Source organism: Molothrus aeneus, chromosome 1 (assembly GCF_037042795.1).
Source record: "Molothrus aeneus isolate 106 chromosome 1, BPBGC_Maene_1.0, whole genome shotgun sequence".
Taxonomy (NCBI): domain Eukaryota; kingdom Metazoa; phylum Chordata; class Aves; order Passeriformes; family Icteridae; genus Molothrus; species Molothrus aeneus.
The window spans coordinates 106,288,360-106,312,897 of NC_089646.1; the positions used below are offsets into that span (position 1 = coordinate 106,288,360).

The 24,538-nt window shown below is 38.7% G+C and overlaps 1 protein-coding gene across 1 annotated transcript in view; it reads left to right on the plus strand.

Moving 5' to 3' along the window:
• Window positions 1-24,246, plus strand: part of LAMA3 (laminin subunit alpha 3) — a 105,980-nt gene extending 81,734 nt beyond the window's left edge. The window contains exons 48-76 of the mRNA XM_066546446.1: window positions 465-632; window positions 1,761-1,957; window positions 2,706-2,822; window positions 3,329-3,480; window positions 4,786-4,927; window positions 5,525-5,624; window positions 5,997-6,113; window positions 6,197-6,376; window positions 8,158-8,300; window positions 9,317-9,490; window positions 10,612-10,763; window positions 10,858-11,020; window positions 11,490-11,623; window positions 12,114-12,261; window positions 13,099-13,218; window positions 14,125-14,249; window positions 14,601-14,721; window positions 15,862-16,002; window positions 16,722-16,852; window positions 17,685-17,819; window positions 19,924-20,068; window positions 20,355-20,506; window positions 20,866-21,055; window positions 21,349-21,489; window positions 22,296-22,455; window positions 22,588-22,715; window positions 22,834-22,927; window positions 23,261-23,380; window positions 23,547-24,246. Of these exons, the coding sequence (XP_066402543.1) occupies window positions 465-632; window positions 1,761-1,957; window positions 2,706-2,822; window positions 3,329-3,480; window positions 4,786-4,927; window positions 5,525-5,624; window positions 5,997-6,113; window positions 6,197-6,376; window positions 8,158-8,300; window positions 9,317-9,490; window positions 10,612-10,763; window positions 10,858-11,020; window positions 11,490-11,623; window positions 12,114-12,261; window positions 13,099-13,218; window positions 14,125-14,249; window positions 14,601-14,721; window positions 15,862-16,002; window positions 16,722-16,852; window positions 17,685-17,819; window positions 19,924-20,068; window positions 20,355-20,506; window positions 20,866-21,055; window positions 21,349-21,489; window positions 22,296-22,455; window positions 22,588-22,715; window positions 22,834-22,927; window positions 23,261-23,380; window positions 23,547-23,692 (4,136 nt within the window). The 3' untranslated portion in view covers window positions 23,693-24,246. The remainder of the gene's footprint in view (window positions 1-464; window positions 633-1,760; window positions 1,958-2,705; window positions 2,823-3,328; window positions 3,481-4,785; window positions 4,928-5,524; window positions 5,625-5,996; window positions 6,114-6,196; window positions 6,377-8,157; window positions 8,301-9,316; window positions 9,491-10,611; window positions 10,764-10,857; window positions 11,021-11,489; window positions 11,624-12,113; window positions 12,262-13,098; window positions 13,219-14,124; window positions 14,250-14,600; window positions 14,722-15,861; window positions 16,003-16,721; window positions 16,853-17,684; window positions 17,820-19,923; window positions 20,069-20,354; window positions 20,507-20,865; window positions 21,056-21,348; window positions 21,490-22,295; window positions 22,456-22,587; window positions 22,716-22,833; window positions 22,928-23,260; window positions 23,381-23,546) is intronic.
• Window positions 24,247-24,538: the final 292 nt, after the last annotated feature.

Sequence of the window (24,538 nt, forward strand, 5' to 3'; positions counted from 1 at the left end):
CACTCTTCCTATTAGAAATCTAATATATAATGTTAGTTTAGGACCCTACCTCCCCTATGAAGTGAAAAGGGACAGAGAAGATTCACTACAGAGACATTTCAAGCAACAAATTTGACTATCCTAGACTTGAAGAGTATTTCAAGTCTAACTTTGTTTTGGGTTGTTATCATGGGCTCTTTAAAGTTAGAAGCTTAAAATTATTGCTGTGAACTTGGTCATTTGGGACAAATTTCAAGGCCACTGCCATCTTGCTCTCTCTGGTTGTGTGTCATAGGATACTTTTCATCTTAATAAAATTAATGGAAAATTGATCAGTTTCATTAAGGAAAAAATAAGACATGCCTATTCCTGAATTCATTAACGAAGCAGATCCATCTCAGAGAAGATGTTGGCTCTGTCATTTGGGAATCTTGAATAGGCTTAAGCACATCCTGTTTTTAACTTTGACAGTGCTTTTTTTTCAGTGTTCTTGGAACAGGTAGCTGGCACAAACACAGAAGGGAACAACCTGCCCCTGGGAGATGCCTCTGAGGAGCTGGCCGAAGCGCAGCGCATGATGGCCGAGATGCGGAGCCGCAACTTCGGCCAGCTTCAGGCTGAGGCAGAGAAGGAGAGGACGGAAGCTCAGCACTGTAAGTGCTGCTTCTCTCAGCTTCTGACTTTCTGGAAAGATCAGTCTTAAGTCTGAAGAATTATTGATAGGGTTGGAGTAGAGGGAGGGGCCTTTTGCAGTGTATCCCTGAGATTTGAAGCTGTTGTTAGTCAACAGGAAAGCGGTCATTCTGGAGGGGATTTTAGGGCATTTTTAGTGTGTTATGGAAGAAAATGGGTTGAGCTGGGGAAGAAACCCAGTAGAGATCCTTCTTTTGTAACTAGATCAATCTCAGTAAAATAAAGATGTAGCCCATCCTAACACACCTCTGCAATACTTCTGTGTATTGTAAGAGATAGGTAGTGGTACACAGAGTTATTTTAGAGGAACTGCATGTTTAATTTAACAACAGATTTTCAGAAGTTGCTAGAGTAGTCCAAGGGCCAGGTCATACAAGGACGAGGAAGTTCAGGAGTTCTAGTTGCACTCCTTGTCCTGTTCTTTGCAAGTGTTTGACTGGGACATTCAGAAACTTGATTCCAGACATCAAGAAGAGTTGCAGGCTTAATCTCCAAACCAGGGGTATAGTGGAGGAATGTGGAATGTGAATGTCACCCATATGAGTGACAGTTAATTTCCATCAACCTTGAGCATTGATACCTACCTCACCTCTGGATGACTCTTCTGTATTCTATTTTGTCAGCAGTGAAATGGGCATGCTGAAGAGTGTGATTAATTTGACATCTTTTGTGTTCCTATATTCTTTGAAATTAAATGTGCTTGTATCTCTCTATTGATTACTGAGGAGGCTTTGATAACTAGTGCAGTTGTAGATGTCTACATTGTAGATGGAATTGTTGATGAAATTATGTTATTTTCATATAAAAAAGAAAATTAGTATTTTCAGATCAGCATCATCCTTACTTAAGAGAACATTTATCTGTGTTCTGTGTCTGCAGCAGCAAACTAGTGAGCAGATTTGATCCAGCGAGATGCTGAATAGTATCTTTCCTATAGTAGCACTGAAATTAGCATTGCAGAAGATGCTCAGTTTGCAAAAGTACAGCTTTATAATCCGAAATGTCAAGGTATTTTTAATAAAGTTTGTTCTGGTCCCTTTCTTCTCTGAACAAAACTTTTCTTTCTGGTCCTGATCCTGATACTGCAGTACTGGCACGTATTAAGAATGAGCTACAGAAGTACCACCAAGAGAATCGTGGGCTTATTAAAGTTGTGAGGGATGCACTGAATGAATATGAATCCAAAATCACTGACCTTCGTGAAGCTCTGAACGATGCGACAGCTCAAGTCAAGCAGGCTGAAGGCTTAAACAGAGACAACACAGTTCTGTTAGAAGACATTAAGGTAATGTTGGGCATCAGGAGAAAAAAAATTAAACCTCAGAAGAGAAGAAGTGGTTTTGGTTGCTGCTTTTGACCTCACAAAGCTAGAGCAGCACTAATGCTTTATAGACTTGCTTCAGGGTCCCTTTTTATCTTCTGATGGGTGTGTGGACAGGTGTAAATGTGTGTTCTGCTGCTTACGGTCTCTTTATGTGACCAGAACAGTGGGACCTAGACATAGCTCTGATGAGAGCAGGGAAGGACAGTCTCTTCCCAGCGCTTCTTTCCAGCTGCCACTAGTGCTTTTGTTTCCTTTTCAAGACCAAATTCCTGATGCTGATGTACTTTTCATAGTAAGTTCTTCAAAGTATTTAGCTTTAACAGCCATGAAAGATGGGAGCAAAAATGGGTGCAGTACTGTTAAATTATTTGGGATTAGTGTTCCACATAACAGATTCTGAGGTCTCATCATGACAAGGAACAGCTGTTATTACTTAGCAGTATTTGAATTTTAGAGCTGGTAAAATAGTACGAGGAATAAATGTGCTGCAGGACACCTTCTCTTAATTGTGGTCTTGTTGAAATGTATCACTGGTTTAGCACACTCATTTAATAAATAAAAGTGACTGTACCCTTGGTAAATCCTACTGCCAGCTAGATTAGGTTTGGGTTTGTTTTGTTTTGTTTTTAATTTTGGTTTCAAGATACAGCTTTTCCTGCCCCTTTTCTTAACTCAATCACATGTTCTTCAACTTCTCATTTTTCCTCAGAAACGGATTGAAGAGACAAATGTGCAACAGAATGGTGTCCTGGATATTCTGAACTCAGCCCGGTCTTCCCTGACACAAGCTAAGAGTGTACTTGGATTATTGCAAGAGAGCAAAGAGGTAAAGTTTAAGAGAAGGTAAAAAACCCCAATATCTTCTCGGAGATGAGGCTTATCCGAGCCAGTCAAGAAAGAAAGGATCCCACAGCCCATCCTGGATGTATAAGGAGTCTGCCTGCCTGCACAGGTTTCTGTAAGAGAAGCTTGTTGGGGGCTGTGATGTGTCTGAGGAAGACACTGAGCTGCAGATATCAGAATCTGGGAGGACGTCTGTGAGAAGTACCATAAGCAATTGTGGTATTCTTGTCTTTCTTTCTGGTTAATTGCTTTTAGCCACTGTCAGAGGGGCAAGATACTAGGCTAGAAGGGTCTTTGCTCTGACTCAGCTTTTATGTAATGGGTCTGGAAGCATAATGTAATGACTCCAGTAACCTGCAGAATAAGTTGGGAGGGAATGTTTTTCTCTTTGGTCTCCTCAGGTGCAAGGTATGTGTAACACTGAAGTATACATGGACAAAATTAAACATGTACAAATACAAATAAAATTATATCTTTTTAAAACCATAGGAATATGAAATCCTGGCTGCTCAGCTGGATGGAGCAAGGAAGGACATGAATGAAAAAGTGGCAAATCTCTCATCAGCAAGCAAAGAACCACTGGTGGTGAGGGCCGAGGAACATGCCAAATCTTTGCAAGATTTGGCAAAACAACTGGAAGAGTATGTTGCCATTCCTGTAAATGAGTAATTTTTGTACAGAACAAAAAGAGTGGTTGTAATGATCTGTAATTTCACTTGCTTTTGTAACTGTTTGCAAAACTAGAGAGAAATTAGGTTGGTCTCTTTCTGCTTCTTCATGATTTACAGAAGTTTTCTTTTTTTCCAAAACCCACATCTTCCTGTGTTTTTCCTGGTTGTTTCCCCCCTAGAAGTGTGAACTCATGTAATACTGTTTTATACTACTGTACTAACACTTCATTAACATCTTACTAGTAAGAGAAAATCCTCATGTACAGAGTGGGAAGATGTTTAGAATATTTTTGTAGAGTTATTTCAGGTACTTGTACTCAGGGATGCTTATATGGTATGAAAGAATTGAGGCAAATAATTTGAATAAATGGCCGTCTTGGAAGTCTTCAGACATGCCTGCTCAGCACTATGGAGGAAAAGACCTCCATTGGTTTTCTCATCCTTCTAGAAATCTTCTCAAAAGGCAAAAATATTATAAACTTGATAGGAATTAAGCATTTCTCTTTCCATTATTTGTACTTTGGACTGGAATTATGAGTGGGGTTTTGGAGGCCTTCTGTGATCCATCAGAACAAAATGAAAAAAAAAAAGTGAGATCCTGATTTACTTTTCCCTGGTCAAATTGTTTGCATTTTGTCATAGCACCAACTACAAAGTTTCAGAAAGTTAAATTCCAAAATACCTAATGGCTGGAAAATTCTTGGGTAAAAAACCCACATTTTCATTACTTTTTTTGTTAATTGAAAAAAATCACACTGAAAACTAAGAAGGCACTGTTCTCACAAATACAAGGCAGCTAGTACTAGATAGCTGTATAGCTCACAGGGAGTGGATAGAAGAGATTTTGTCTGTTGTTTCTGATCCCAGAGCTGCTGTGCTGGTTCTTGGGGAAAACACAAAAGGTGTTGTAGTTACTCCATGATCTGACATCTACAATCCTCTGAATTCCTCTTAATTGTATTTGGAGGGCTGGGATTGAGGCACCTTATTATTGACATATGCTTTGGTGAATTCTCTCCATCTTAATCATTTGAAGGCTGCTTTGGAGTCTCACAGCTGTGCTTTTCCATATGCTTGAACTTATCCTGTTTTCTGAAGAGTCTTTCCATGTTGGTCTATCTCCAAATTTGATATTTTTTGTAGAATGAAGTCACAGATCTAATTGAAAATCATTTTCTGTGTTGGTGTTACTTAGAAAATACCGAGTTCAGATCTGTTTGGAATCCATCTCACAGCCTTGGAAGAAGGCTGCATTTTTCACCCTGTTTCCCACAGGATAAAGAACAGTGCCAGGAAGGACGAGTTGGTAGGCTGTGCTGTGGAAGCTTCTACTGCCTATGACAATATTATTGGTGCCATCAAGGCAGCAGAGGAGGCAGCCAACCAAGCTGGGAAAGCAGCTGACTCAGCTTTATCGGTAAGTATCAGTAAGTGTCCACATCACTGTAAACTTGTTACAACCAGGGGTCTATTTTCTTTAACTATCTCAGAGGCCCCAAAATCAAACACCCGTGTGTCTTGGCATGCTTTATTTTTCTGTGACTTTTTGTATGACTTGCTGTTCTGCATGTTGAATAATTAGTCTTGGCTCAGCACTAACCAGGCCAATTACTGCCTTTCTGATGGGAAAGGCATGTGAGTACTGACTGTTGCTTTCAGTGAAAAATAAAGAGCTCTTACAAGGCAAGCCTGGTAGTCACTGCAGGTGATTTCAGGTATTCTCTTTTACTCTCCATTACTAATACCCACAAGCTCTTCAGCAGAGATATAGCATCCAACAGCTGTATGCTGGTAATTTCCTCCTAATGCCTTAAAATCTGTCTGAAGATTGCTAAAGACCAAGGTTGTAGTATGCTTGAATTAACCTGGGGAGTTGTTGCTAAAGGTTACGTTCTTCAGATTACATCTCAGTAGAGTTGGGGGTTTCTTTAAATTGGATTGGGCTCTCTCTTTTACTCTTTAAATTTTAATGTAATTACCAAGTGATCTTACAGTACCGTGCTTCTATTGTCAGACTGTGAAGAGAGAAGACCTATCAGGAAAAGCTGCAAGGTTAAAAACTGAGAGCAGTGGACTCATGGATCAAGCACAGGAGACTAAAAGGACATTGCAAGGTACTAAGAAAGAAAGTGGTACTAGAAATGTTGGCACAGTGTGAGAAACGTTCCTTGAACCATAAATTTTCACATCTTCAGCACTTGTTCAACAAAAAAATGCAAGTTCCATTACAGTGGGACTTTTTGTCATAGTTATTTCCCATGGCGAAAAGGCAAGAAAGTAGATTTCTGGCTCCTGCTATATGCTATGCACCTTTGCAGTCCTCCTGTCCAGCAAATTCTTTGCTTTGTGCTTGTTTTGCAGTGGACTCAATGCTCAGTGGCAGCATGAGCTGTGTAAGAGTACAGACAAGTGCTGCAACACCATCTGTCCAACAGAAAATTGATATTTTTCTTTGAAATTCTCATGGGGATTTCACTGTTTTGCAGCTATTGGTCCTAGCCTGGAAGACCTAAAGCAAAGACTTGATGTCGCTGATGGAAAGACAAATGCACTGAAAATTGATCTTGTCACTGCTCAAAACAATCTCAACGGGATAAACAGAGGTTTGCTACTTATGGATCACTTCTGGCCTGCCCCTTTTATCTGTTATTGTAAGAATTTGCATGTTCATTTCTGTCTGTTTCAGATGACATTGACAGCATCATCACCAGTGCAAGGAACATGGCAGAAGATGCCAACTCTGTCACCAACAGTGTGTTGGGTGAACTGGTCCCAATTGAAGCAGAAGTGGAAAGAATTAAGAGTAACTATGGAAGCACACAGAGTGCCACCTTCAATAAAGCACTGATGGAGGCAAACAATTCAGGTATTGCAGGTGCTGTGAGGGACCTACCAAATCACTGTAAGGGTGACCATGGCCAGTTTGCAGCAGGAGCTTTAATCACTCAAGAGTTAGACACGTACCCTAAGGTAGTATTCTGAACTTCTTTTATGGCCAGTAGAAAGGGACAGGCACAGCAGAAAGTGACTCAGGCCATTCTGTGCTATGTGTTAAAAGCTAGTGCCATGACTGGTCTCTAAAGATTTGGAGGCCAGTTGCTAATGGGGGACCTCAGGGGTCAATACTGGGTCTGATCCTGTTCAACATCTTTATTAACGATCTGGATGATGAGGCAGAGTGTGCCTCAGCACGTTTGCTCCTAACACTAAACTGGAAGGAGTGGCTGATACACCAGAGGGTTGTGCTGCCATCCAGACAAACCTCAACAGGCTGTGGAAATAAACTGCCAGGAACCTCTTGAAGTCCAAGGAGAAGTCCTGGACCTGAGGAGAAATAAACCTATGTACCAGTACAGGCTGAGCAAGTGGCCAAGCTGGAAAAAAGCTTTGTAGGAAAGCACCTCAGGGTCTTGGTGGGCATGAAGTTGAAGATGAGCCTGCAATGTCCCCCTGGGGTAAAAGGTTTAAACACAGGAGATTCCCTCTGAACATGACAAAACAGTTCTTTTACTGTGAGGGGACTGAGTACTGGCACAGGTTGCCCAGAGAGGTTGTCTCTGAGTCTCATCCTCAGGAATATTCAGAAGCCTGCCTAGACACAATTCTGGGCTACTGGACCTGGCTGGCCCTGCTTGAACACGGGGGTTGGACACTGTGACCTCCAGAGGTCTTCCAGCTGCTCTGTTATTATGTGATTTTCTACTGCATTGGCCAGAGAAGGGCCCTAGACTATTAGCTTAGGCTACATGTCTGTTAACTGAAATTAAGTGAAAAGGATTGCACAGAGGCAGTGCTGAATACAAAATAAGGGACAATCACATTCCCAAGCAACTTCATTTTACATCTTTTCAGCAGCTTTATCTGTTAAAGTCAAGTAAGATAAAAACATTTTAAATCATGTAAATACAAGAGCTAGTCCTGCATGGTATTGCAACATTGTAAGTCATCCCTGCAGTTACAAAACCGGTTTAGAAGTCATATTTAGAAAAAACAAAAGGTCTACATTTCATTTTATTTGCCTTCTGCATCATTGGGTTGGAGATGAGAAATTGTTTCCTATTATGAAAAAAGTTAAAATTCTTGTCATATTTTCTTTTTTCTTAAATAAACCTGGCCAGATACCATAAGACACTATGAAACTGTGCTAATTAGCAACCTTGACAACAAGAATATAATTCATGCCCTACTCGGTCAGGCCAGCAATCTGCTTACCCCATTATTCACTCTCTGACAGTAGGAGATGCTATGAGTCTGAGTCCTATCTGCTCTCCTTTATCCTCATTCTCCTCTAGCATCCAGAGCCACTGGGTAATGATGCCAGAGACCTCATCGAGACCTCATCATGTTCTATTTAATACTTTTTTCTGGACCTTTACCTAAAACATTTTTGGAAGTGCTGATTCTGGCCGCTTCTGCCAGATTCTGGCTGATTCTGGCCACCTTTAGCCAAAAATTTCAGGAGTGCAATAACCTCTGTATAAACTGTTACTTTTAGTGAGAACTTCCTAATATTGTAGGACCAGTCAAAACTGTTTTGTCATTACCCTGTCCACTGCTTTTTCTGATAATTGTGTAGTGATGCCATATTTTTGCATCTTGTTTTCCTCCTCCTTTTTAATATCAACTATTTCCTTTCTTTCATTGCAGTAAAAAATTTGACAAACCAACTTCCAGATCTGTTCAGCAAGATCAAGAGTATCAACCAACAGCTGATGCCAATCAGCAACATCTCTGAGAACATAAATCGCATAAGAGAACTGATTCAGCAGGCAAGAGATGCTGCAAATAAGGTCTGTCCTGAGCATTGCAATTGTGCTTGACCTCAGTGGTTTGGATACACAACACTACTTTCATTCCTCTTTCTAAATAATTTTATTTCAATGTGTGTGAAAGAACAGACATAAGTTTTATTCAACAGCACTACCCAGCAATTGAAGTAACTGTGGTGATGGGAAGCATAATAACTCATACATAAAAATTACTGGATGCAGTAGCATCCTGCTACATATTTTTCCCATTAGTTTTTTTTCCCCAGGGCATCTCTGTAATATTTATTTGTACAGCATCCTCTTGCCTTCCAAGGTACATTGTGGTGGCTTTGGCAGCAGGGACAGAGTTGGCTCTGCTGCTTAGAGACAGGGCTCTCCACCCATATGTGGTCAATTGAAAGCTGATGCTGCCAAAGAAGTTGTGCAGCCCTGTTACTCCTGTTGCTCCAAAATGTTAGAAATTGGCTACTGGCACCTTATTAGACTCCCCTTTCTCATTTAAGGAACTGCTGTAGTTGCTGAAGTGATAGTGTGGTCTCAGGTACTAAGAACCATCCCTGAGATCATCACAAATAGCCTAGAGTTACAGTGAATAAGAGGAATCAGTGATCATGGTGTATTTAGCTGGAATAGGATGTGTCTTTATGATATCAGAGGTGCATTGTAATTCCCAACAGACAGTCAAGTCCAGCTAAGTGAAGGACCAGGATGTGTTTGTAGACATCTGAATAATTCATAGACTTGCTCTTCAGAGCTGCAGGGCACATCCTTCCCTGTCCATGTATTGAAGGTAACAGAGGCACAGTAAGGGTTGATTAATTGATGTCTGGAACAAAAAAGTGCTAAGTATTGATAATACAGATACTGCATTATCCACTCTGTTTCCTAATTATTTTGTTTGGTAGGAGCAGAGTCTAAATCTGTGGTAATTAATGGATGTAACATGACTAGAATGTGTAATGGGTTACTTTGCAATTAAACACACCAGTGGTAGCAATAGTTAATTGTAACATACTCAACTTTTGTATTCTTAACAGGTTGCTATTCCCATGAGGTTCAATGGCAGCTCTGGGGTAGAGATTCGACCTCCAAGCAACCTTGAAGATCTGAAGGGCTATACTTCACTTTCCTTGTTCATCCAAAGACCTCAGCAAAGTACAGACAGCCAGCAGAGGGCAAATAGGTTTGTCCTGTACCTGGGTAATAAAAATGTAGGTATATTTTGGTATTCAATCTGATTTTAGGACCAGATATCGTGTTTTGAGAAAAGGATGGGAAGTGAGCTTTTCTGACTGAAATTTGTAGCTACTATTGGCCTAGTTTCTTTAAAATTGTATTTATGTAATGGTAGAAGTGTTATGTTCATTCCTTCCCTGGCAAAGTAACTAACAAGCGGCTGAGCCTTGTCCTTTGCTTTGCTCTTTTGCTCCTTTGGAAGTTACTTCTCCATCATGGATACCATCACACATTCTTATCAGACCTGTCAGTTTCTGCAGCAGTCAGCCCAAACTCGGCCCAACTCCTGCCTCAGAGCTTTGACTCTTTTCACAATATAAGTCACTCTGAGTTTCTCTTTTGGTTAAAAAAGTGATTATTCCAGTTTTAAAATTCAGCCCCTCAGCTCTTAATTTTTTTTTCTTCTAAGTATGCGGAATAATGCAGACCTGCTTGTGCATTTAGGCTTGCTCAATCACCATCAAGCATTGAAAAAATTTCCTGCATGTGGTTTCTATTCTTGTTATTTGACAGGAGCTGTATCTGTAGTAAGCCTTGTGCTTACACAGAAAACTGTTCAGGGGTATTTGTTCTACACTGGATTTCATCTCTTTATCCTCTGAATAACTAGCCAAGACATCTGTTGAAAGCATTTTAATGGTTACTTCTGAAATACAGTCTCTTGAACAAATAAAATGTGACTTATGGGGAAAATGCTCCCAGTCACCTCAGCAGGAACCATTGTCCTTCCCTGAGTGTTGTCCTGAACATCTTTTTATGTCACAGGTGTTGAGTCTAATTCTTAGTAAAGGTGTCATGTTTTCATAGCTTTAGCTGGGAGATGTTACAAGTGAGAAAAATATTTTAGATACTGTTGTTGCAAAAGTAAAAAGTCACACATGACTTTTCAGTTAATTTTTAACCATATTCATTGAATTAGTGCAACATATAGCATTATTTTTTCTTCCCAAAACTGATAAACTTAATTCTCATCATTAGGTGGGTGGATTTCTTATGACTCATGCACAGCATGATGATGTCTCTGAGGAAGTGCTTCTGTATTTTACCTTAATTATAATTAATCATTTATGAATTATTATTTACTTGCTATTTTTAGGCTTCCAAGGACTACATTGGTATGGCTGTGAAAGGTGGTTACCTTACTTGTGTCTATAACCTGGGAGGTGGTGATGGAGAAGTGAGAGTGCAGTCATTGGTGACTCAAAGCAAGGCTGAGGAAGCTGTTATGGATCAAGTTACATTTGAAAGGTATAAGACCCACAGTGTACAACAATCTTCTTGAAAACCTGCTAATAACATCTTTTATCAGTGTGATGTGATATTCTGCCTGTTTTGGTCTTAGGATATACCAGTATGCAAAGCTGAAGTACATCAAAGCAGCAACATCAATTTCTCCAGATTATGAAAGCCCTAGGAGTGCAAGTAGTGGAGACAGTGACATGCTCCTCAATCTTGATCCCAGCAGTGTTGTCTTTTATGTTGGAGGATACCCACCAGATTTTAGGGTAAAGAGTTTATTAGTGTTTTAAAGAGATTTTGTGTTAATCATCCGATTGTTCTTACAAGTAAAGATGGGACCTAGCAGTCATTCAAAAGCATGTGTAAAAGTTTACCTATGTCAGTAGGAATAGGTGAGATGCAAGGAGATGCTGCTTCCTACAGAATCTGCCTGGCTTGTACTGTGCTAGAGCTCAAAGAAGGGAGCATGATGATATTTCATTGCCAAGGAAAGCATGAAACCTGTCCAGCCCTGCTAAATAGTGTTCCCAGTCCATGTGACTCTATTTTAAATTGTGCTGCAGTACACCTAGGGTCATATCAGATAATTTGGATATTTTATGCAAGCATGTACATATTTAGAATGTCATATTCTGTGTCTTAAAAACATTTGCAATAAGTCTTAGCAGTTAGATAGCAATGTAAAATTTTGTTAACTGATGTAGATGAAATGGTTTTAATGACACTATTTTGCAGCCTCCAGATAATCTCAACTATCCTCGTTATGAAGGCTGCATTGAATTAAACAGCCTAAATGAGCGTGTTATCAGCCTTTACAACTTCAAGAGGACTTTTAATCTCAACACCACTGAAGTCCAACCCTGCAGACGGTATGATATGAACACAGAAATGTTTCCAAGTTCTGTGATTTTATCATTATGAATTTTCGTCTTTCACGTGTAGAAGAATAACCACTGTAACTAAATTGGTGATTTTTTTCTAACTCTTGGTCATTATTACATTTCTTAGAAAAAATCCTCAGTAGTGACGTGGTTCACATCTATGGCAATCTCCATCTGTTCAAATTTAAGTGTTATAAAATACAGACACAATTTGTAGACTAAGGTGTTCATTTACTTTTTAAAGTAAATATTACATTAAGTTAAAAAAATGCAGTCATTAATGATTTCCTCTCTAAAGACCATTTGTGAATCTGATAGAAGCCGATAGAAGGTTTTCTCTCTACTTGGGTTAGATCAGAATTTGGCCCTATACCAAATTCTTTAACTTAAGCTTTTTTAAAATTATAATGGCAGTAAGTCCAAGTGGTAGAAGTTTTTGCTGTCATATATTCACACCTGTGACATTGAATTATTACAGATATAAAGAGGAGACTGACCAAAGCTACTTTGAGGGCACTGGTTATGCCAGTGTCACAGCAAGAGAAAGAAGTGCCGAACGAGTTCGGTATGAGCAGACAATTGAGACGACTGCAGATGAAGGCATTGTGTTCTTTGCAGCAAATGGGGTAATGTGTGGAATGCTTTTGTCTGTTCTGTAGTGCAAGAATATCTTAAAAATCTTGCTTATTAAAGAACATGTTAGATATAGTAATAACTGTAAGGAAATGTCTTAAAAGTGTTATTTTCATCTGTGTGGAAAATTAGTAAATATTGCTGTATGTTTAATGTCATATGGTTTAGTCTTAGGTAGCTGTGCAAGAAGCTGGGAGTTGGACTTATGGGTCCCTTCCAGCTTGAGATATTCAATGATTCTGCCATGGTTGCCGAATACTCACTTCGTCAAGGTTGAGTAAAAAATGATTCCAAGAAGCTCCTCCATTTAGGCCATGCAGAGAATTCAGAACTGGGGGCAAGAAGGGAGGAATGTAATTGGGATCAAACCAACGCTGGAATATTGAAATCCTTCAAAATTGGTAGTGCACTCTTCCCAACTCTAGATATATGTGGAAACAGAGTAAGAAGGAATAAAGGAAGTGACATGATGACTTATACCTGTAAAGATGTTCAAACCACAGTGCTGCTACTTATCTAATAATCTTGTAGGCGTATTGCAATCACCGGGACATATTCTGGATAATTTTTCCATGCTGTATAAAGTCAGTAGACATTTGAAATGACACAAAGTCCTTCAGAGATTTGAAGCTGATAGCAGATCTGTTTATAACAGTTTAAAATAATTATGATTGATTAGTATAAGTTTTAGGCTTTGTGTTATCCTTTCCCCAAAAAGCTTTCTAGAAGCAATTAGATAGCTTTGTTAAAAGTATTCATATGACAATGAAATATATATGTGAAATTATAGCAGTTTAATGGTGTTGGTGTGTGTTTTTTTTTTATTGCAGGATCAGTTCATCAGTGTGCTCATTAGAAATGGTCATACAGCTTTGAGATACAAACTTGACTCTGAAACTCCAGAAGAAGTAGAAGCCAAAAAAATTGTAAATGATGGAACATATCAACAAGTATGTAATTTTGAAGAATCAAGGAATCACTATTTGTAAAAATACACATTAACTAAAACTGTCCTGTTATAAAGTTTAGTTGTGGAGTTTTCCTTTTGTGTGAGGAAATCAAGTCACTGGAGACTAGTTTGGGGATGTGAAAATGAATCTTTCTCTTGTCCTGCTTTAATGTGAATAGTTAAGTTTTAACAGTGAAACCATCAAAGGAAAATTTTTTCAGAGCAGTGTTTTACATAAAGATAGTTGTGTACAATCCTTTTATTTGCATTAGTTTCATACTTAGATTAGTGTTTTCACCACCTAAGGGTTTATTTCTTCAGGGTGGGCTGATCGTTTTAGAGATTACTCTTTTGCAGTCTTTGTTGTTGCTTGTCTCCTTAGCTTCAGTCCAGCTCTTTTGTAGCACTACCAGAGTGAAATCATAAAGACATTGTTAAAAACTTTGATATCCTTGTTGATTAGTTCTCCCTTTCCCCTTAATATATTTCAAACTAAATAGTGCAAACTGCAGAGTCTGCTGCAAGGAATCTTTATGCTTTACTGGATTAAGCTACCTTCAGCCAGCTGACTGACTTAGCTTTTGTATCAGGCAGCAGCTTCTGAACCTTCAGCTACAAAGACAAGACAGTATCTGAATCTTAGGGGTGGTGTGTTTTTAGGGCAATCTTTCAGATGAAAATAAAACCTCACCTTGTATTTGGTGAGTTGAATGTTTTTCTTGCTTTGACTAAATGCCCAAAGCTTGCAAAGTACCTTTGAACTACTGCAGTTATCGATTTAAGTCACTAGTAAACAAGAGGAAGGGAAAAAACATCACTGTGTCCTGCTCTGTCAGGGTACTTTTACTCAGGTAAATGATTTTTGTTTCTGCCAAGTGAAGTGGTTCTCATTATTCATGTATTTCAGATTAATTTGGTGCTTGACCGAAGAAACGGGGTTGTGTATGTCAGTCCTGGTATTAGAGTCAACATACAAGTCTTCAATTTCACTGAGTACTACTTAGGTGGAGTTCCATCTTTTCTACGGGAACGGTGAGTAACTATAAAAGGACTGTAATATACAGACTTTGTAGGGAAACTCCATCTAAACTCTTTCCTTACACAATTTCTTTCACGCTCTGTATCGACTATCTAATGTGACATAAAAAAACAAGTGTATAATACATGATCATAATCTGTGATTTTTGGCTAATGGTGAGATCTTCGTTGTAGCCCATCCTAAAGACTGGGTTTGACCAGCATGAGCATGTGTACATAAGAAAGATTGCTCTTGTTCTCTTTTTCTATTTCTTATATTGTTAGCATTTATAGGTTACTCTAGTGGTGTGTGCTTTGAAAATGCCAGGCTACTGAACTCTTTTTCCTTCCCCTCCCTGAAACCAGCTTTAATATATCCACACCTCCATTCCGGGGCTGCATGAAGAATTTGAAAAACCCAAGCACTGCATCTGTTGTTTTTGATAAGACTTTTGGTGTCAGCAAGAAATGTTCAGATGACTGGAAGGTAACTAATACATTTCCTCAAAAACTTCTGCTGGAGTTCACAGACTCTGGTTTGTCTATAAGTGCTGGACCATTATGTTTTGCAAAGGTCAAAAATTATATTTGGTTAACATGTGATGGCAGTAAAAGAACCCGGATTGGGTGTGAAGATGCAGAAATAAGAGACACCAGCCCTATTGTGATCGCTTGTTACAGCACATAGTCCACCCTCTTATTTAATACTGTTTACAGTTAAGTAAACTTAATATTCATATTTACCATGTAAGTTTGTTGGCTTCCAGTTGCTGTTATTGATTAGGCTGGAATACTTAATACTACTTTGTATCTTTCCTCCTGCCATGGTGTTTAAGCTTCCTAATTAAATGACCTCTCAGCCTTTTTTTCTTAAAAGATCTTAACAGACTACTTCCATCAAATTCTCACATTCTAAGGCTCCACTTATCTGATTGGTTTTTAATTATTTTCTGTGCAGCCTTGAATTTTGCCATGTTCTTTTTAAAATAGGACAACATGACATTTCAGTGCTTGCTTAACTGGTGCTGCATGAAGAGATTAAAACTATCCTTCTGCTTCTACTTACTGATGCTTACATGATGCATGATCTCATTTGCCCTTTTTGCTACAGTATTGCACTGAAAGTTTGTGCTTATTTTCTTGTACTTGTGGCATCTAAACCTTTCACAGAGCGATTTCTTCACAGACTATCTTTGCAGAGGATCTAATCTTCATTCTCTGTATCTGCAAAACTTCTCATGTATTAAAAAGTGTCCAGTGACTCACACAGTTTCAATTATGTAGCTCATCTGCACAGCTTCATAGTTGTGAACTATTCCTCCAGCTACTCAGTTTTGTGTCCTCAAACGTGCAAACTTTCAAAGCTACAATAGCTAGAGATGAGCAGCTCATTATTCTCAGCAAGCCTCCTCTCTCTTTTTAGAGTTTCTCAGGGCATAATTAATGCTGGTGAAGCCAACTCTGACAGTCTGTTCTGTACTGAAATAATGGTTTTTGAGGTTTGCCTTGTGCTTGGTTTTGACTGGAGCTGATCACAATTATGTTGAGTGGGGCAGCTGTTGTCTCATGTTGGTGTTTCTTCTGATTAAAGGGAAAATCACTGAAATCATTATTTTCTCTCTTTCAGCTTGTCAGATCTGCAGCTTTCTCTAAGGATGGAACACTGAGCCTGAGTGCAGCAAATTTCCCATTTCCAAAGGATTTCCAAGTTGGCTTTGGCTTTCAGACAACAGCTTCTACTGGAACACTCTTAAATTACAATCTACGGGTATGAAACACATTCAACTTAGCATATGTGATGAGTTTTATCTCTGAATCAGTCATTTCAGTTTGGGTCATAAGTCTCATGTAAATTCCTGCATTTTAAGGTAAGAAATGCCTTTTTTGAGTGTGGCATCTTGCATGAGAAATGCATTCTGGCAATTTCTTCACATGGCCAACAAGTAGTTTGATGAGTAACAGAGCTTTGAACTAGAGCCTTCTGCAGAGTAGCTCACACACTTGACACCAACATCCCAGCAAGAAAACTGTTGCTTAATTGGCTAGAAATTTTCTCAAGGAAAATGGCACTCTGCCCACATAGAAATGTTACCATGTCCGAATAGGCGGAGCAAAGGGATTGGTTCTAGCTATGATCCCTCAGAAAGCAGGGAAGTTTAAGTAGAACCCCATTCTGGCTTGCTGGAGGAGGTAAGATACACCAGGTATTTGAGAAGTGGAGAGCTGGCTCCTCTGCTTTTTGTAAAAATAAACAAGTATTTTAAATAAATGTTTGCTATTCAGAGTGCAGAGGTATTTTGAAATGGAAGCTATGCTCATCATGCAGAACTTGGTACACATCTGGTACTAGATGACTGAGGAATGTAGGTCTAATGTAAGAAAATGTGTTGCCTACTGGCACCCACTGAGAGATGTATTAATGGCAGTAGCAACAACTAAAGGCTTTTGCATTTATTTAGCTGATTATTTTGTGGGGTTCTTTTGTAGCCTGATGTTCTTTCCATTTTTCTGAGTCCTGGCTCTGTAACTGCAAAGATACGAGATAAGGAAATTAAACTGGAAAAGAAATATGAAGATGGGTCAATGCATTATGTGACTGTAATGAAAACAGGCAACAGGTGAGTCCAGTTCTTCATCTAAATCTTATATGTAGTGGTTGGAGAAAAGAAATTCAAATTTTTGGAGACTTAATTCTTTGGATAAACAGCTTAAAATGGTCTCTTCTAGCAGAGGATACCTAAATAATGAAGGGAAAGGAGATTTTTGTTCTATGAATATGGACGCTGGTACCTGTGATGCTTTAGCTGTACTCTACTGTGCATTTCTTTTATAGGTTGTGTGAGTTTTGACTGCTTGTCTAGCTGGAGCTTTGGAGTCTTTGGAGCTCTTCCCCTTCCCCTAACTTTCCTATGTCCCCTTCCCTGGTAGGGAAGAAGCAAATGCTGTCTGTTTTTTCAATAATGATCTGTTATGCAGATATTAGATATTAGAAGAGATAATTTACTGAAAAGTTCCTAAATCATAGTGATTGCTGTGTAATGCATGAAATGATATAAGTGTTAGTTGAAGTCGAAAGTTTTGAATGGTTGGCTATAACTTTGTGTTATTATAACTTAATACTGTCCATTCCATTTTGACACAGACTTAAATCCTGTCCCATAGCTGACAATGAGAGCATTTTCATGCATTTCAATTGACCAGGATTTCACTGTAGGACTGAAGTATGAACTTCAACTCTAGCTCTTTAACTAATATTGAAAAACAGAGCAATTTCACAGCAGTCAATAAGCACATACTGAAAAAGTCCCAGAACTAAGCTAATGAAGCTCTAGCATAATCACAATGTAACAAGGAAATATATCTGTCAAATTGTTCTTTTATATATTTTTTTTATTTAGTTTCCTAATTATTTCTTTATATATCATGCTTATTTTGATTCACTTTTTTCAGAGTACATCTGATGGTTGATGATGAGTCAAAAGAAGTTGACTCTCCCAGGTCATCAAACTCACAGGAATCAAACAGACCTATAAAATTTGGTGGAGATAGTTTTGAAGGTTGCATCTCAAACATCTTTATTGAAAGGTATTTGGCCTAGAAAGAATTATGTTTCATGCATTTTGGCCTGTTCTCCTCCTTAAATCATATTTAAATTACGTTTTGCTAAAATGCTTTTATTCTATGTGTGTGAAGCCTTCATGAATGCATGAACTTTTCTGCCCTCAAATACTTTCGTTCAGGTGTATTATACATGGGATCCAGTTATAATTAAAGATGTAAAGGAATTTTAGTCTCAATCATACCTGTTTAGCAGTCTGTTAGGCAAAGAATGGACTCTGCAGAGTGAATTGGATATGTCCCAACAAGTCATCCAAAAAGATTTGCTAAATTGTCTTGTTATAGCTCCCTAGGGAACCAGGTGGTGAAAGGAGCAAAGCTACTGACAGAATCAAACCAGTTACACGAACAAGTGACACCATATGTGTAGAAATCATCTGCCTTATTTAGGCTGTCTCTTTTTTTCACGTATTTGTCTGATTATTAGAGATACCTTACAGGCAAAATTTAGGAGTAAAGATATGCATAAATATGTTTCTAGAAGACAAGCATTACATGAGCCATAAGTCATGTCCCAGTGGGACTTTGTGTTAGTTAAGTTTTGATGAGTGTTTATACATGTGTAGAGTTTTCAAAAGTAGTGTATTTTGATTCAATTGTCATACCACCACAGAATGGGAAGGGCTGGAAGGCAGCTTTAGAGATCCTCTAGTTTTAGCCCCCTGCAATGGGCAGGGATACCTTCCATTAGACCAGGCTGCTCAAATTATGTCTTAATTTAAAGCACTACAAGGCATTCATGTGATGCCAAGATGGTTTTTTGCCTTTTCTTTTATATACCTTTTATGTATCCTCAGTACTCCTAGCATGCATACTTGTAATTCCTTAATTCTAGTAACTCAGCATAGCCCTAGAAGTCTGTTAAGCCAGGAAACCAGACATACTAAATGACTCATAGTAGGAGGCTGGAAAGCCCTATGCTGTCTTGAGAAACCAAGGCCCCCTCTAGAACATAGCCTCTAAACTAAGATTCTGCCCATCCAGGGGGAATTCCTTGGATGAGGGAATATCACACTATTCATCCTAGCCTTCCATTGGGGCATCCTTGTTAGATATCCCAATTTGTAAGGTCTGTGAATTGTATATGTGATTTTATCATGTGTGTGCATTGCGGTTCTGCCTTGGTGAAGTGGTGCACCACAAGGATCCTTATTAAAATACCAAGGTAAAATCCCCTTATCCTTTAACCTTGTCTGGCTCTCAATTTTTTTAAGACCAGGAAAAGGCATCAGAAGTAACCTATATATTAAACTTCCCAACAGAAAACAAATTGGGAAAGTTTTTGTGCCAAAATAGATGAAGAATAAATATTGTAGCTGGTCTGATGGAGTGAATGGAGAATGACCAACATTCAAGAAGTTCAGGTTCTACTCACAAATCTACCACTCTTCTCATAGAAAACCACAAGCAAGGAGCTTTGTGGCTTTTTTGTAGCTGTAAAGTTTTTTGTAATTTACTGATTAGAGATGCTTTGTACAACTTAGAAAATTATAGTATTCCTTAATATTATTCTTTATACACAGGGTAAATTTGCTTTGACAGTCTTCCTGATAATTTTGTTATAATACTAGAGGTACATGTGAAGTTGTGACAGGCTTTGTCCCTTGACAAAACTCATCAGAACATCTTATTTAAGGAGAGAGCGAAGCAGAACTTGATGTTATATTTTCTTGATTTGAAACTGTTTATGTATAATTAACAATCAAAGTTTTATAGTCTTTATAGATTCAGAAATCTTAATCAAGGCTGCTGTCATTTTTTTCTCTGTTTTCAAGGACCACATATGTTTGTGTTTTTTAAATGGTTTCTAGCAAAAATTACTTTGTTTCGAAAAGATGAGAACAGAAATCAGAGTTTTTCTATAGCCAAAAAGAAATGAGCAGAGCCAGGGAAAATATAATCTACAACATTGAATTTACATTTTTCGTTGAAAACTAAAAATTGGTACTTTACTATCATGTCACTGGGAAATATATTTCGTGCAGAACACATTTTTACAATATATTTATTGTTGATTACACTAAAGAAAAGGAATGCTGAGTCACAGCACTTACTGCTTTCATCATAACAGGGTAGGTCAGCTCCCTGAGGTTCAAAATCTTGTCAATAATACTGGGAAGACTGGTGTATCCCTTGGAGCTTGCCAGGAATATGAAAACCTTGAACCAATGCTGCTGCAGGAATTTAAAAATCCTCTCAGGCTTAAGATGCTCAAGGTATGCTTATTGTTACTGTCATCTTTGCTCCATTTGATGCCCAGGCTTTCCATCATTTCTGGAACTGAGGTTCAGATGTTCTTTCCTTCCATCTCACATGTGAAGGAAGTTCTCACCGTGTTGCAGTTTCGTGCTAAACCTGCACCTGTCTAGAATGACAACAGCTTTTCTGTCTTTTAGAGAAGGCTGTTGACTGCCTTGGCTGGGAGCTCTTAAATGTGTTGATTAAAATGTTTCTATTTATTGCACATATAATAAATGCTTCAATTCTATCTTATGTGCACAGAATGAAAAATACCTTGATTATTTGAAAGCTGCTAATGTGCAAAACCACCCTATACCAGCTCCATTACATGACAGCAGTGAAGCTTATCTCCTTGGAAGCATCCCAAACAGTTTTATATCCTACATGTTTTCTCCATTGTTATCTACAGACAGGTAATAAAAACATTCTCTGTTCTCCTCCTAGTACTTGAATTGTTGAAGCTGCTTGACTCTTAGGGTGCTGATTATAAGGATTTTCTGCTTGTTTATATCTTGGGCCATAATGAAAGGTGGTTGAAAAAGTTCAGGCTTTTTTTTTCCTGCTCAAACATTTATCTAAACTGAGCAGATTGAATGGGATGTAAGCCTGAATGTGTCAAGTTTCATTCACATGCAGAAATGCAGTGTATAATGCCATGATTCCACCCAAATTCTATTCTGCATTTCACAAATGGAGTTTCACTGGAGAACAGAAAAGATAAAACAACCAACAAAACAGACCTATACTGGAATATGCTTACTTTCCACTACAGGTTACATTTCTCTGTAGATGTACGGACTCGATCATCAAGAGGATTAATAGTTTTCATGGAGGGAAGCTCTGAGGACACTTATATGGCTCTCCACATTTCAAAAGGACGTTTTGTCTTTTCACTTGGCTCTGGAGAAAAACAAATCAAAGTCAGAAGCAGTATTAAATACAATGATGGGCAATGGCACACTGTAAGTAGCATGGAACTACAGTGTTAGCATAACTAGCATTCAGCAAGCACAGCCTAATGCATTTTTAAGAGAATAGAAACTCAGTTTTGGTCATTGGAAATTAATTCCTATGCCTGAAAGTTCATGTGGTTGACAGGTCTCTGAGAGACCTTATTGAGACTGATGGTCCCAGGATGTTACTTTCAGTTTAAATATTTCAACAACATGGTATTTAATTTAAAGACAAAGAAAATCTGCAGTGGCTTTTGTTGGCTTTTGGGTTTTTTATTCTGTTATCCTTGCCTCCTGGAAAGGTGGTCTTCAGCACAGATGGGAAGAACGCCCGCCTTGTCGTTGATGGTCTAAGGGCCCAGCACAGAAAACTGGCAACAAATGCTGCCATCAGCATTAAGCCACCAGTCTACATGGGAGGGCTGCCACCACTGAAGAGACAGGTAAATAATTGACAAATCCACCCCCACACACACCCCATGCTGCACTAATTATATGGGAAAGTCTTTAATAGGCAGGATTTCCATGCTGAAAAGCTTTGGGGAGGGTTTCCAAGGACCACATGAGCACCATCTGTGGCTGGTATTTGCAGTGGCTCATTGCAGATCTTTTTCCACACCTGTTCACACAGCCTTCACCTGGACCTCTATTTTCAATATGTTGCTGAGACACTGATGACAAACACGTACTCTTTTCATTTTTATTCCTTAAAAGTAGAGAAGACCAAAGTCACATTTTTAATTCCAGGAATACCATCTTTCTGCAGAACATTTACCTCAGTGGACTAAGCAATAATCAGTAGAAAAACAAAAGAATTATTCTCATTAAGGAATTATGGATGTAGAACTGGATTTGAATCTGAAATACATGTGGTTTCTGTTTAAAAAAGAGGACAGTTAATGAGCCAGGGTATTTTATAAAATCAGAATTAAATAAACAGTCTTAGGAAGGGAAGGGCTGCTTCGGGGATTTCACAATTCCTTTTGCATTGTCTTTTTGACACATCATTGGGAAGTATCTGTTTTACAAGCAGGAGTCATGTTAATTGAAAATCAACTCTTACTGGGTTTCAAGCACTTTTATAGAACTTTGGAATGCCTTTTCACTGCATCAAAGATGGGTGCTAGGTGCCTTTAGTGCCAGTTGGCTTTCTAATAGTCCAACAGTCCAAAACAACCAATGTTTAGTATTATTGCTAAAAAAAAAAGCCATAATGCTTCAGTATTCATGTTTTGAAATATGCTTTCAGAATATGCCTATGAAGAGTTTCAAGGGTTGCCTGAGGAATTTTAAGATTAATGGAAAAGCCATGAATGCATCTCAACAAAAACATGGCGTACTTCCATGTCTGGATGTTCCCATGGACACAGGGATTTACTTCTTTAATGAAGGAGGATATATCACCATTGGTAAGCTGTGTGGGGATTATGGTATATGGAATTGTGTGAAGCACAGAGGTGTATGGGTTACTTGTTTTTACGTGGTTTTCCAATTATCTCCATCTATGATCATACCTCTCCCCACTGTTTAATTCTCCACAGGTAATTTGCTGATGGATTTGGATTTCAGGATTGTATTTACCATTCGACCAAGGAGTTCCACAGGTGTACTCCTCCATGCTGGAAGCAAGCAAGACAACTACTTGACTGTTTACATGAAGGGAGGGAAGGTGGGTACAGACTGTGTCCATTCCAGCTGTATTGCCCTCATTCAGCAGGGGGAATTCTGACCTCCCCCTGTTGCTCCTGTTCTTTGTCACAGTAACTTTACAGGTAACTTCTCTACAGGTGATTGCTGCTGGAAATAGTGATGCTGGAGAATTCCAGGCATCAGTCACACCTAAGAAACCTCTGTCTGATGGACAGTGGCATACCATTGCAGGTACATTATACATACCATTTCTTCTGAAGCTTTGAAGGGATGGTGGGCACAGAGCACTGCAGCTCCAAATTTTTCATTAATCTTTTCACTTCTGTTTAGTCTGAGAATACTCTTGCATTGTGTCTTGTGTTAATTAAAGGCTTTACATAAGATTTTTTGGTAGGCTCTGTTAAGCCCCAGATGACCTAGGTTTCAGTCTGACCCTGAATAAAAAAAAATTGTTTTTTCTGTGCCTTGAATTTCGAGAAAGATGCAATTTAAAAATAGTGACATATCTAGCTGATTCTTTAATAGGGTTGAAGAAAGAGTTCTCATTTTCCTGCTTCTTTGCAGTCTCTCAGAAGGAGAACACAGTGCAGCTAGAGGTGGGAACACAGAGTAACTATACCACTGTACTTCAACCCTCTCCTCCTAGACGTGTGTATCAGCCACTCTACTTTGGCAGAATTCCAGGTAATTTTATTGCTTCTTATTTTTTTCATGTTTTTTCCTTTCCAAAACAAAGGTCCCATCCATTCATGTTCTCCTATATAATTTCCCCTCTTTTGAAAACCCTGCCATAATTAATGTTCCTTAAAATAATACTTACTAACTTGGTCTTTCCACCTTGGTTTTGTAGCAAATTTGGACACCCCATGGCTTCCAGTCGAAGACCCATTTTCTGGCTGTCTTCGAAATATTACCATCAATGACAAACATGTTTCCACCAGGAGGATTTCAGAGGTTCATGGTACAGTGAATTTGCACGGGTGCCCAGAGAAGTAACTCTGCTGTTACAGTCATTGTGGACACATTGGGCTGTGTCTGCTGAAGAGCTGCATGGATTCCCCTTTGGTGACCAGCATCAGGCTGCTCCTTCTGAACAGCCGGTGAGCAAATGCATCCTCTGGATGTGGACTGTGCCAAAGCAAACAAAATGTATTTGCTTTGACAAACTCCCTTTTAAATGTTATTGATTTCTGAGGTAATCTGTTGTGCCTTTGGAGATATATGCAGAAAATGTAATTGCATATACCCTACTGGGCCAAATTCTGCTCTCATCCACAGCAGCAGAGACTTGAGCAACTCCAGTGTGCATACTTTGGAAATTTTCCTTAATGTTGGCCATCTTGAGAGCAAATTTGATCCATTAATATAAAGAATTTTATAAAAATATAAATCTCTTTGGATTGTTGCTTATACAGAAATGTACATTGATGTTCAAAATAATAATAATAATAATATAAATGGAGTTTGAAGCACTTTAAGGAGTGAAACTCTGGGGGTTTGTTACAAAGTTAGGAATTGTGGGACCAAATAAATGCAGTATGTTCCTAAAACCCTTTTTTCTTGTTTGGTTGTTTTAACCTGATGGGTTTTTAATATAGTTTTTAGAAGCTGCTTAATCCTGCTTGCTTTGTGCAAATATTTCTGTAGGTTTAAGGTGCTGATTTGCCTGAATAAGCAGGTATCCATCCATCATCTCTCCATCTTTGCTCATCACAATTTGTTTATCTAAAAATCTCAAAAAGAGGGTCATTTTTTTGCAATCTTCAGAGAGTCTCTTCCATAGGCATTTTTTTTCCTAATGAAATGAAGAAAAGTTCTATCGAGAATAGCAGCTGCACTTGC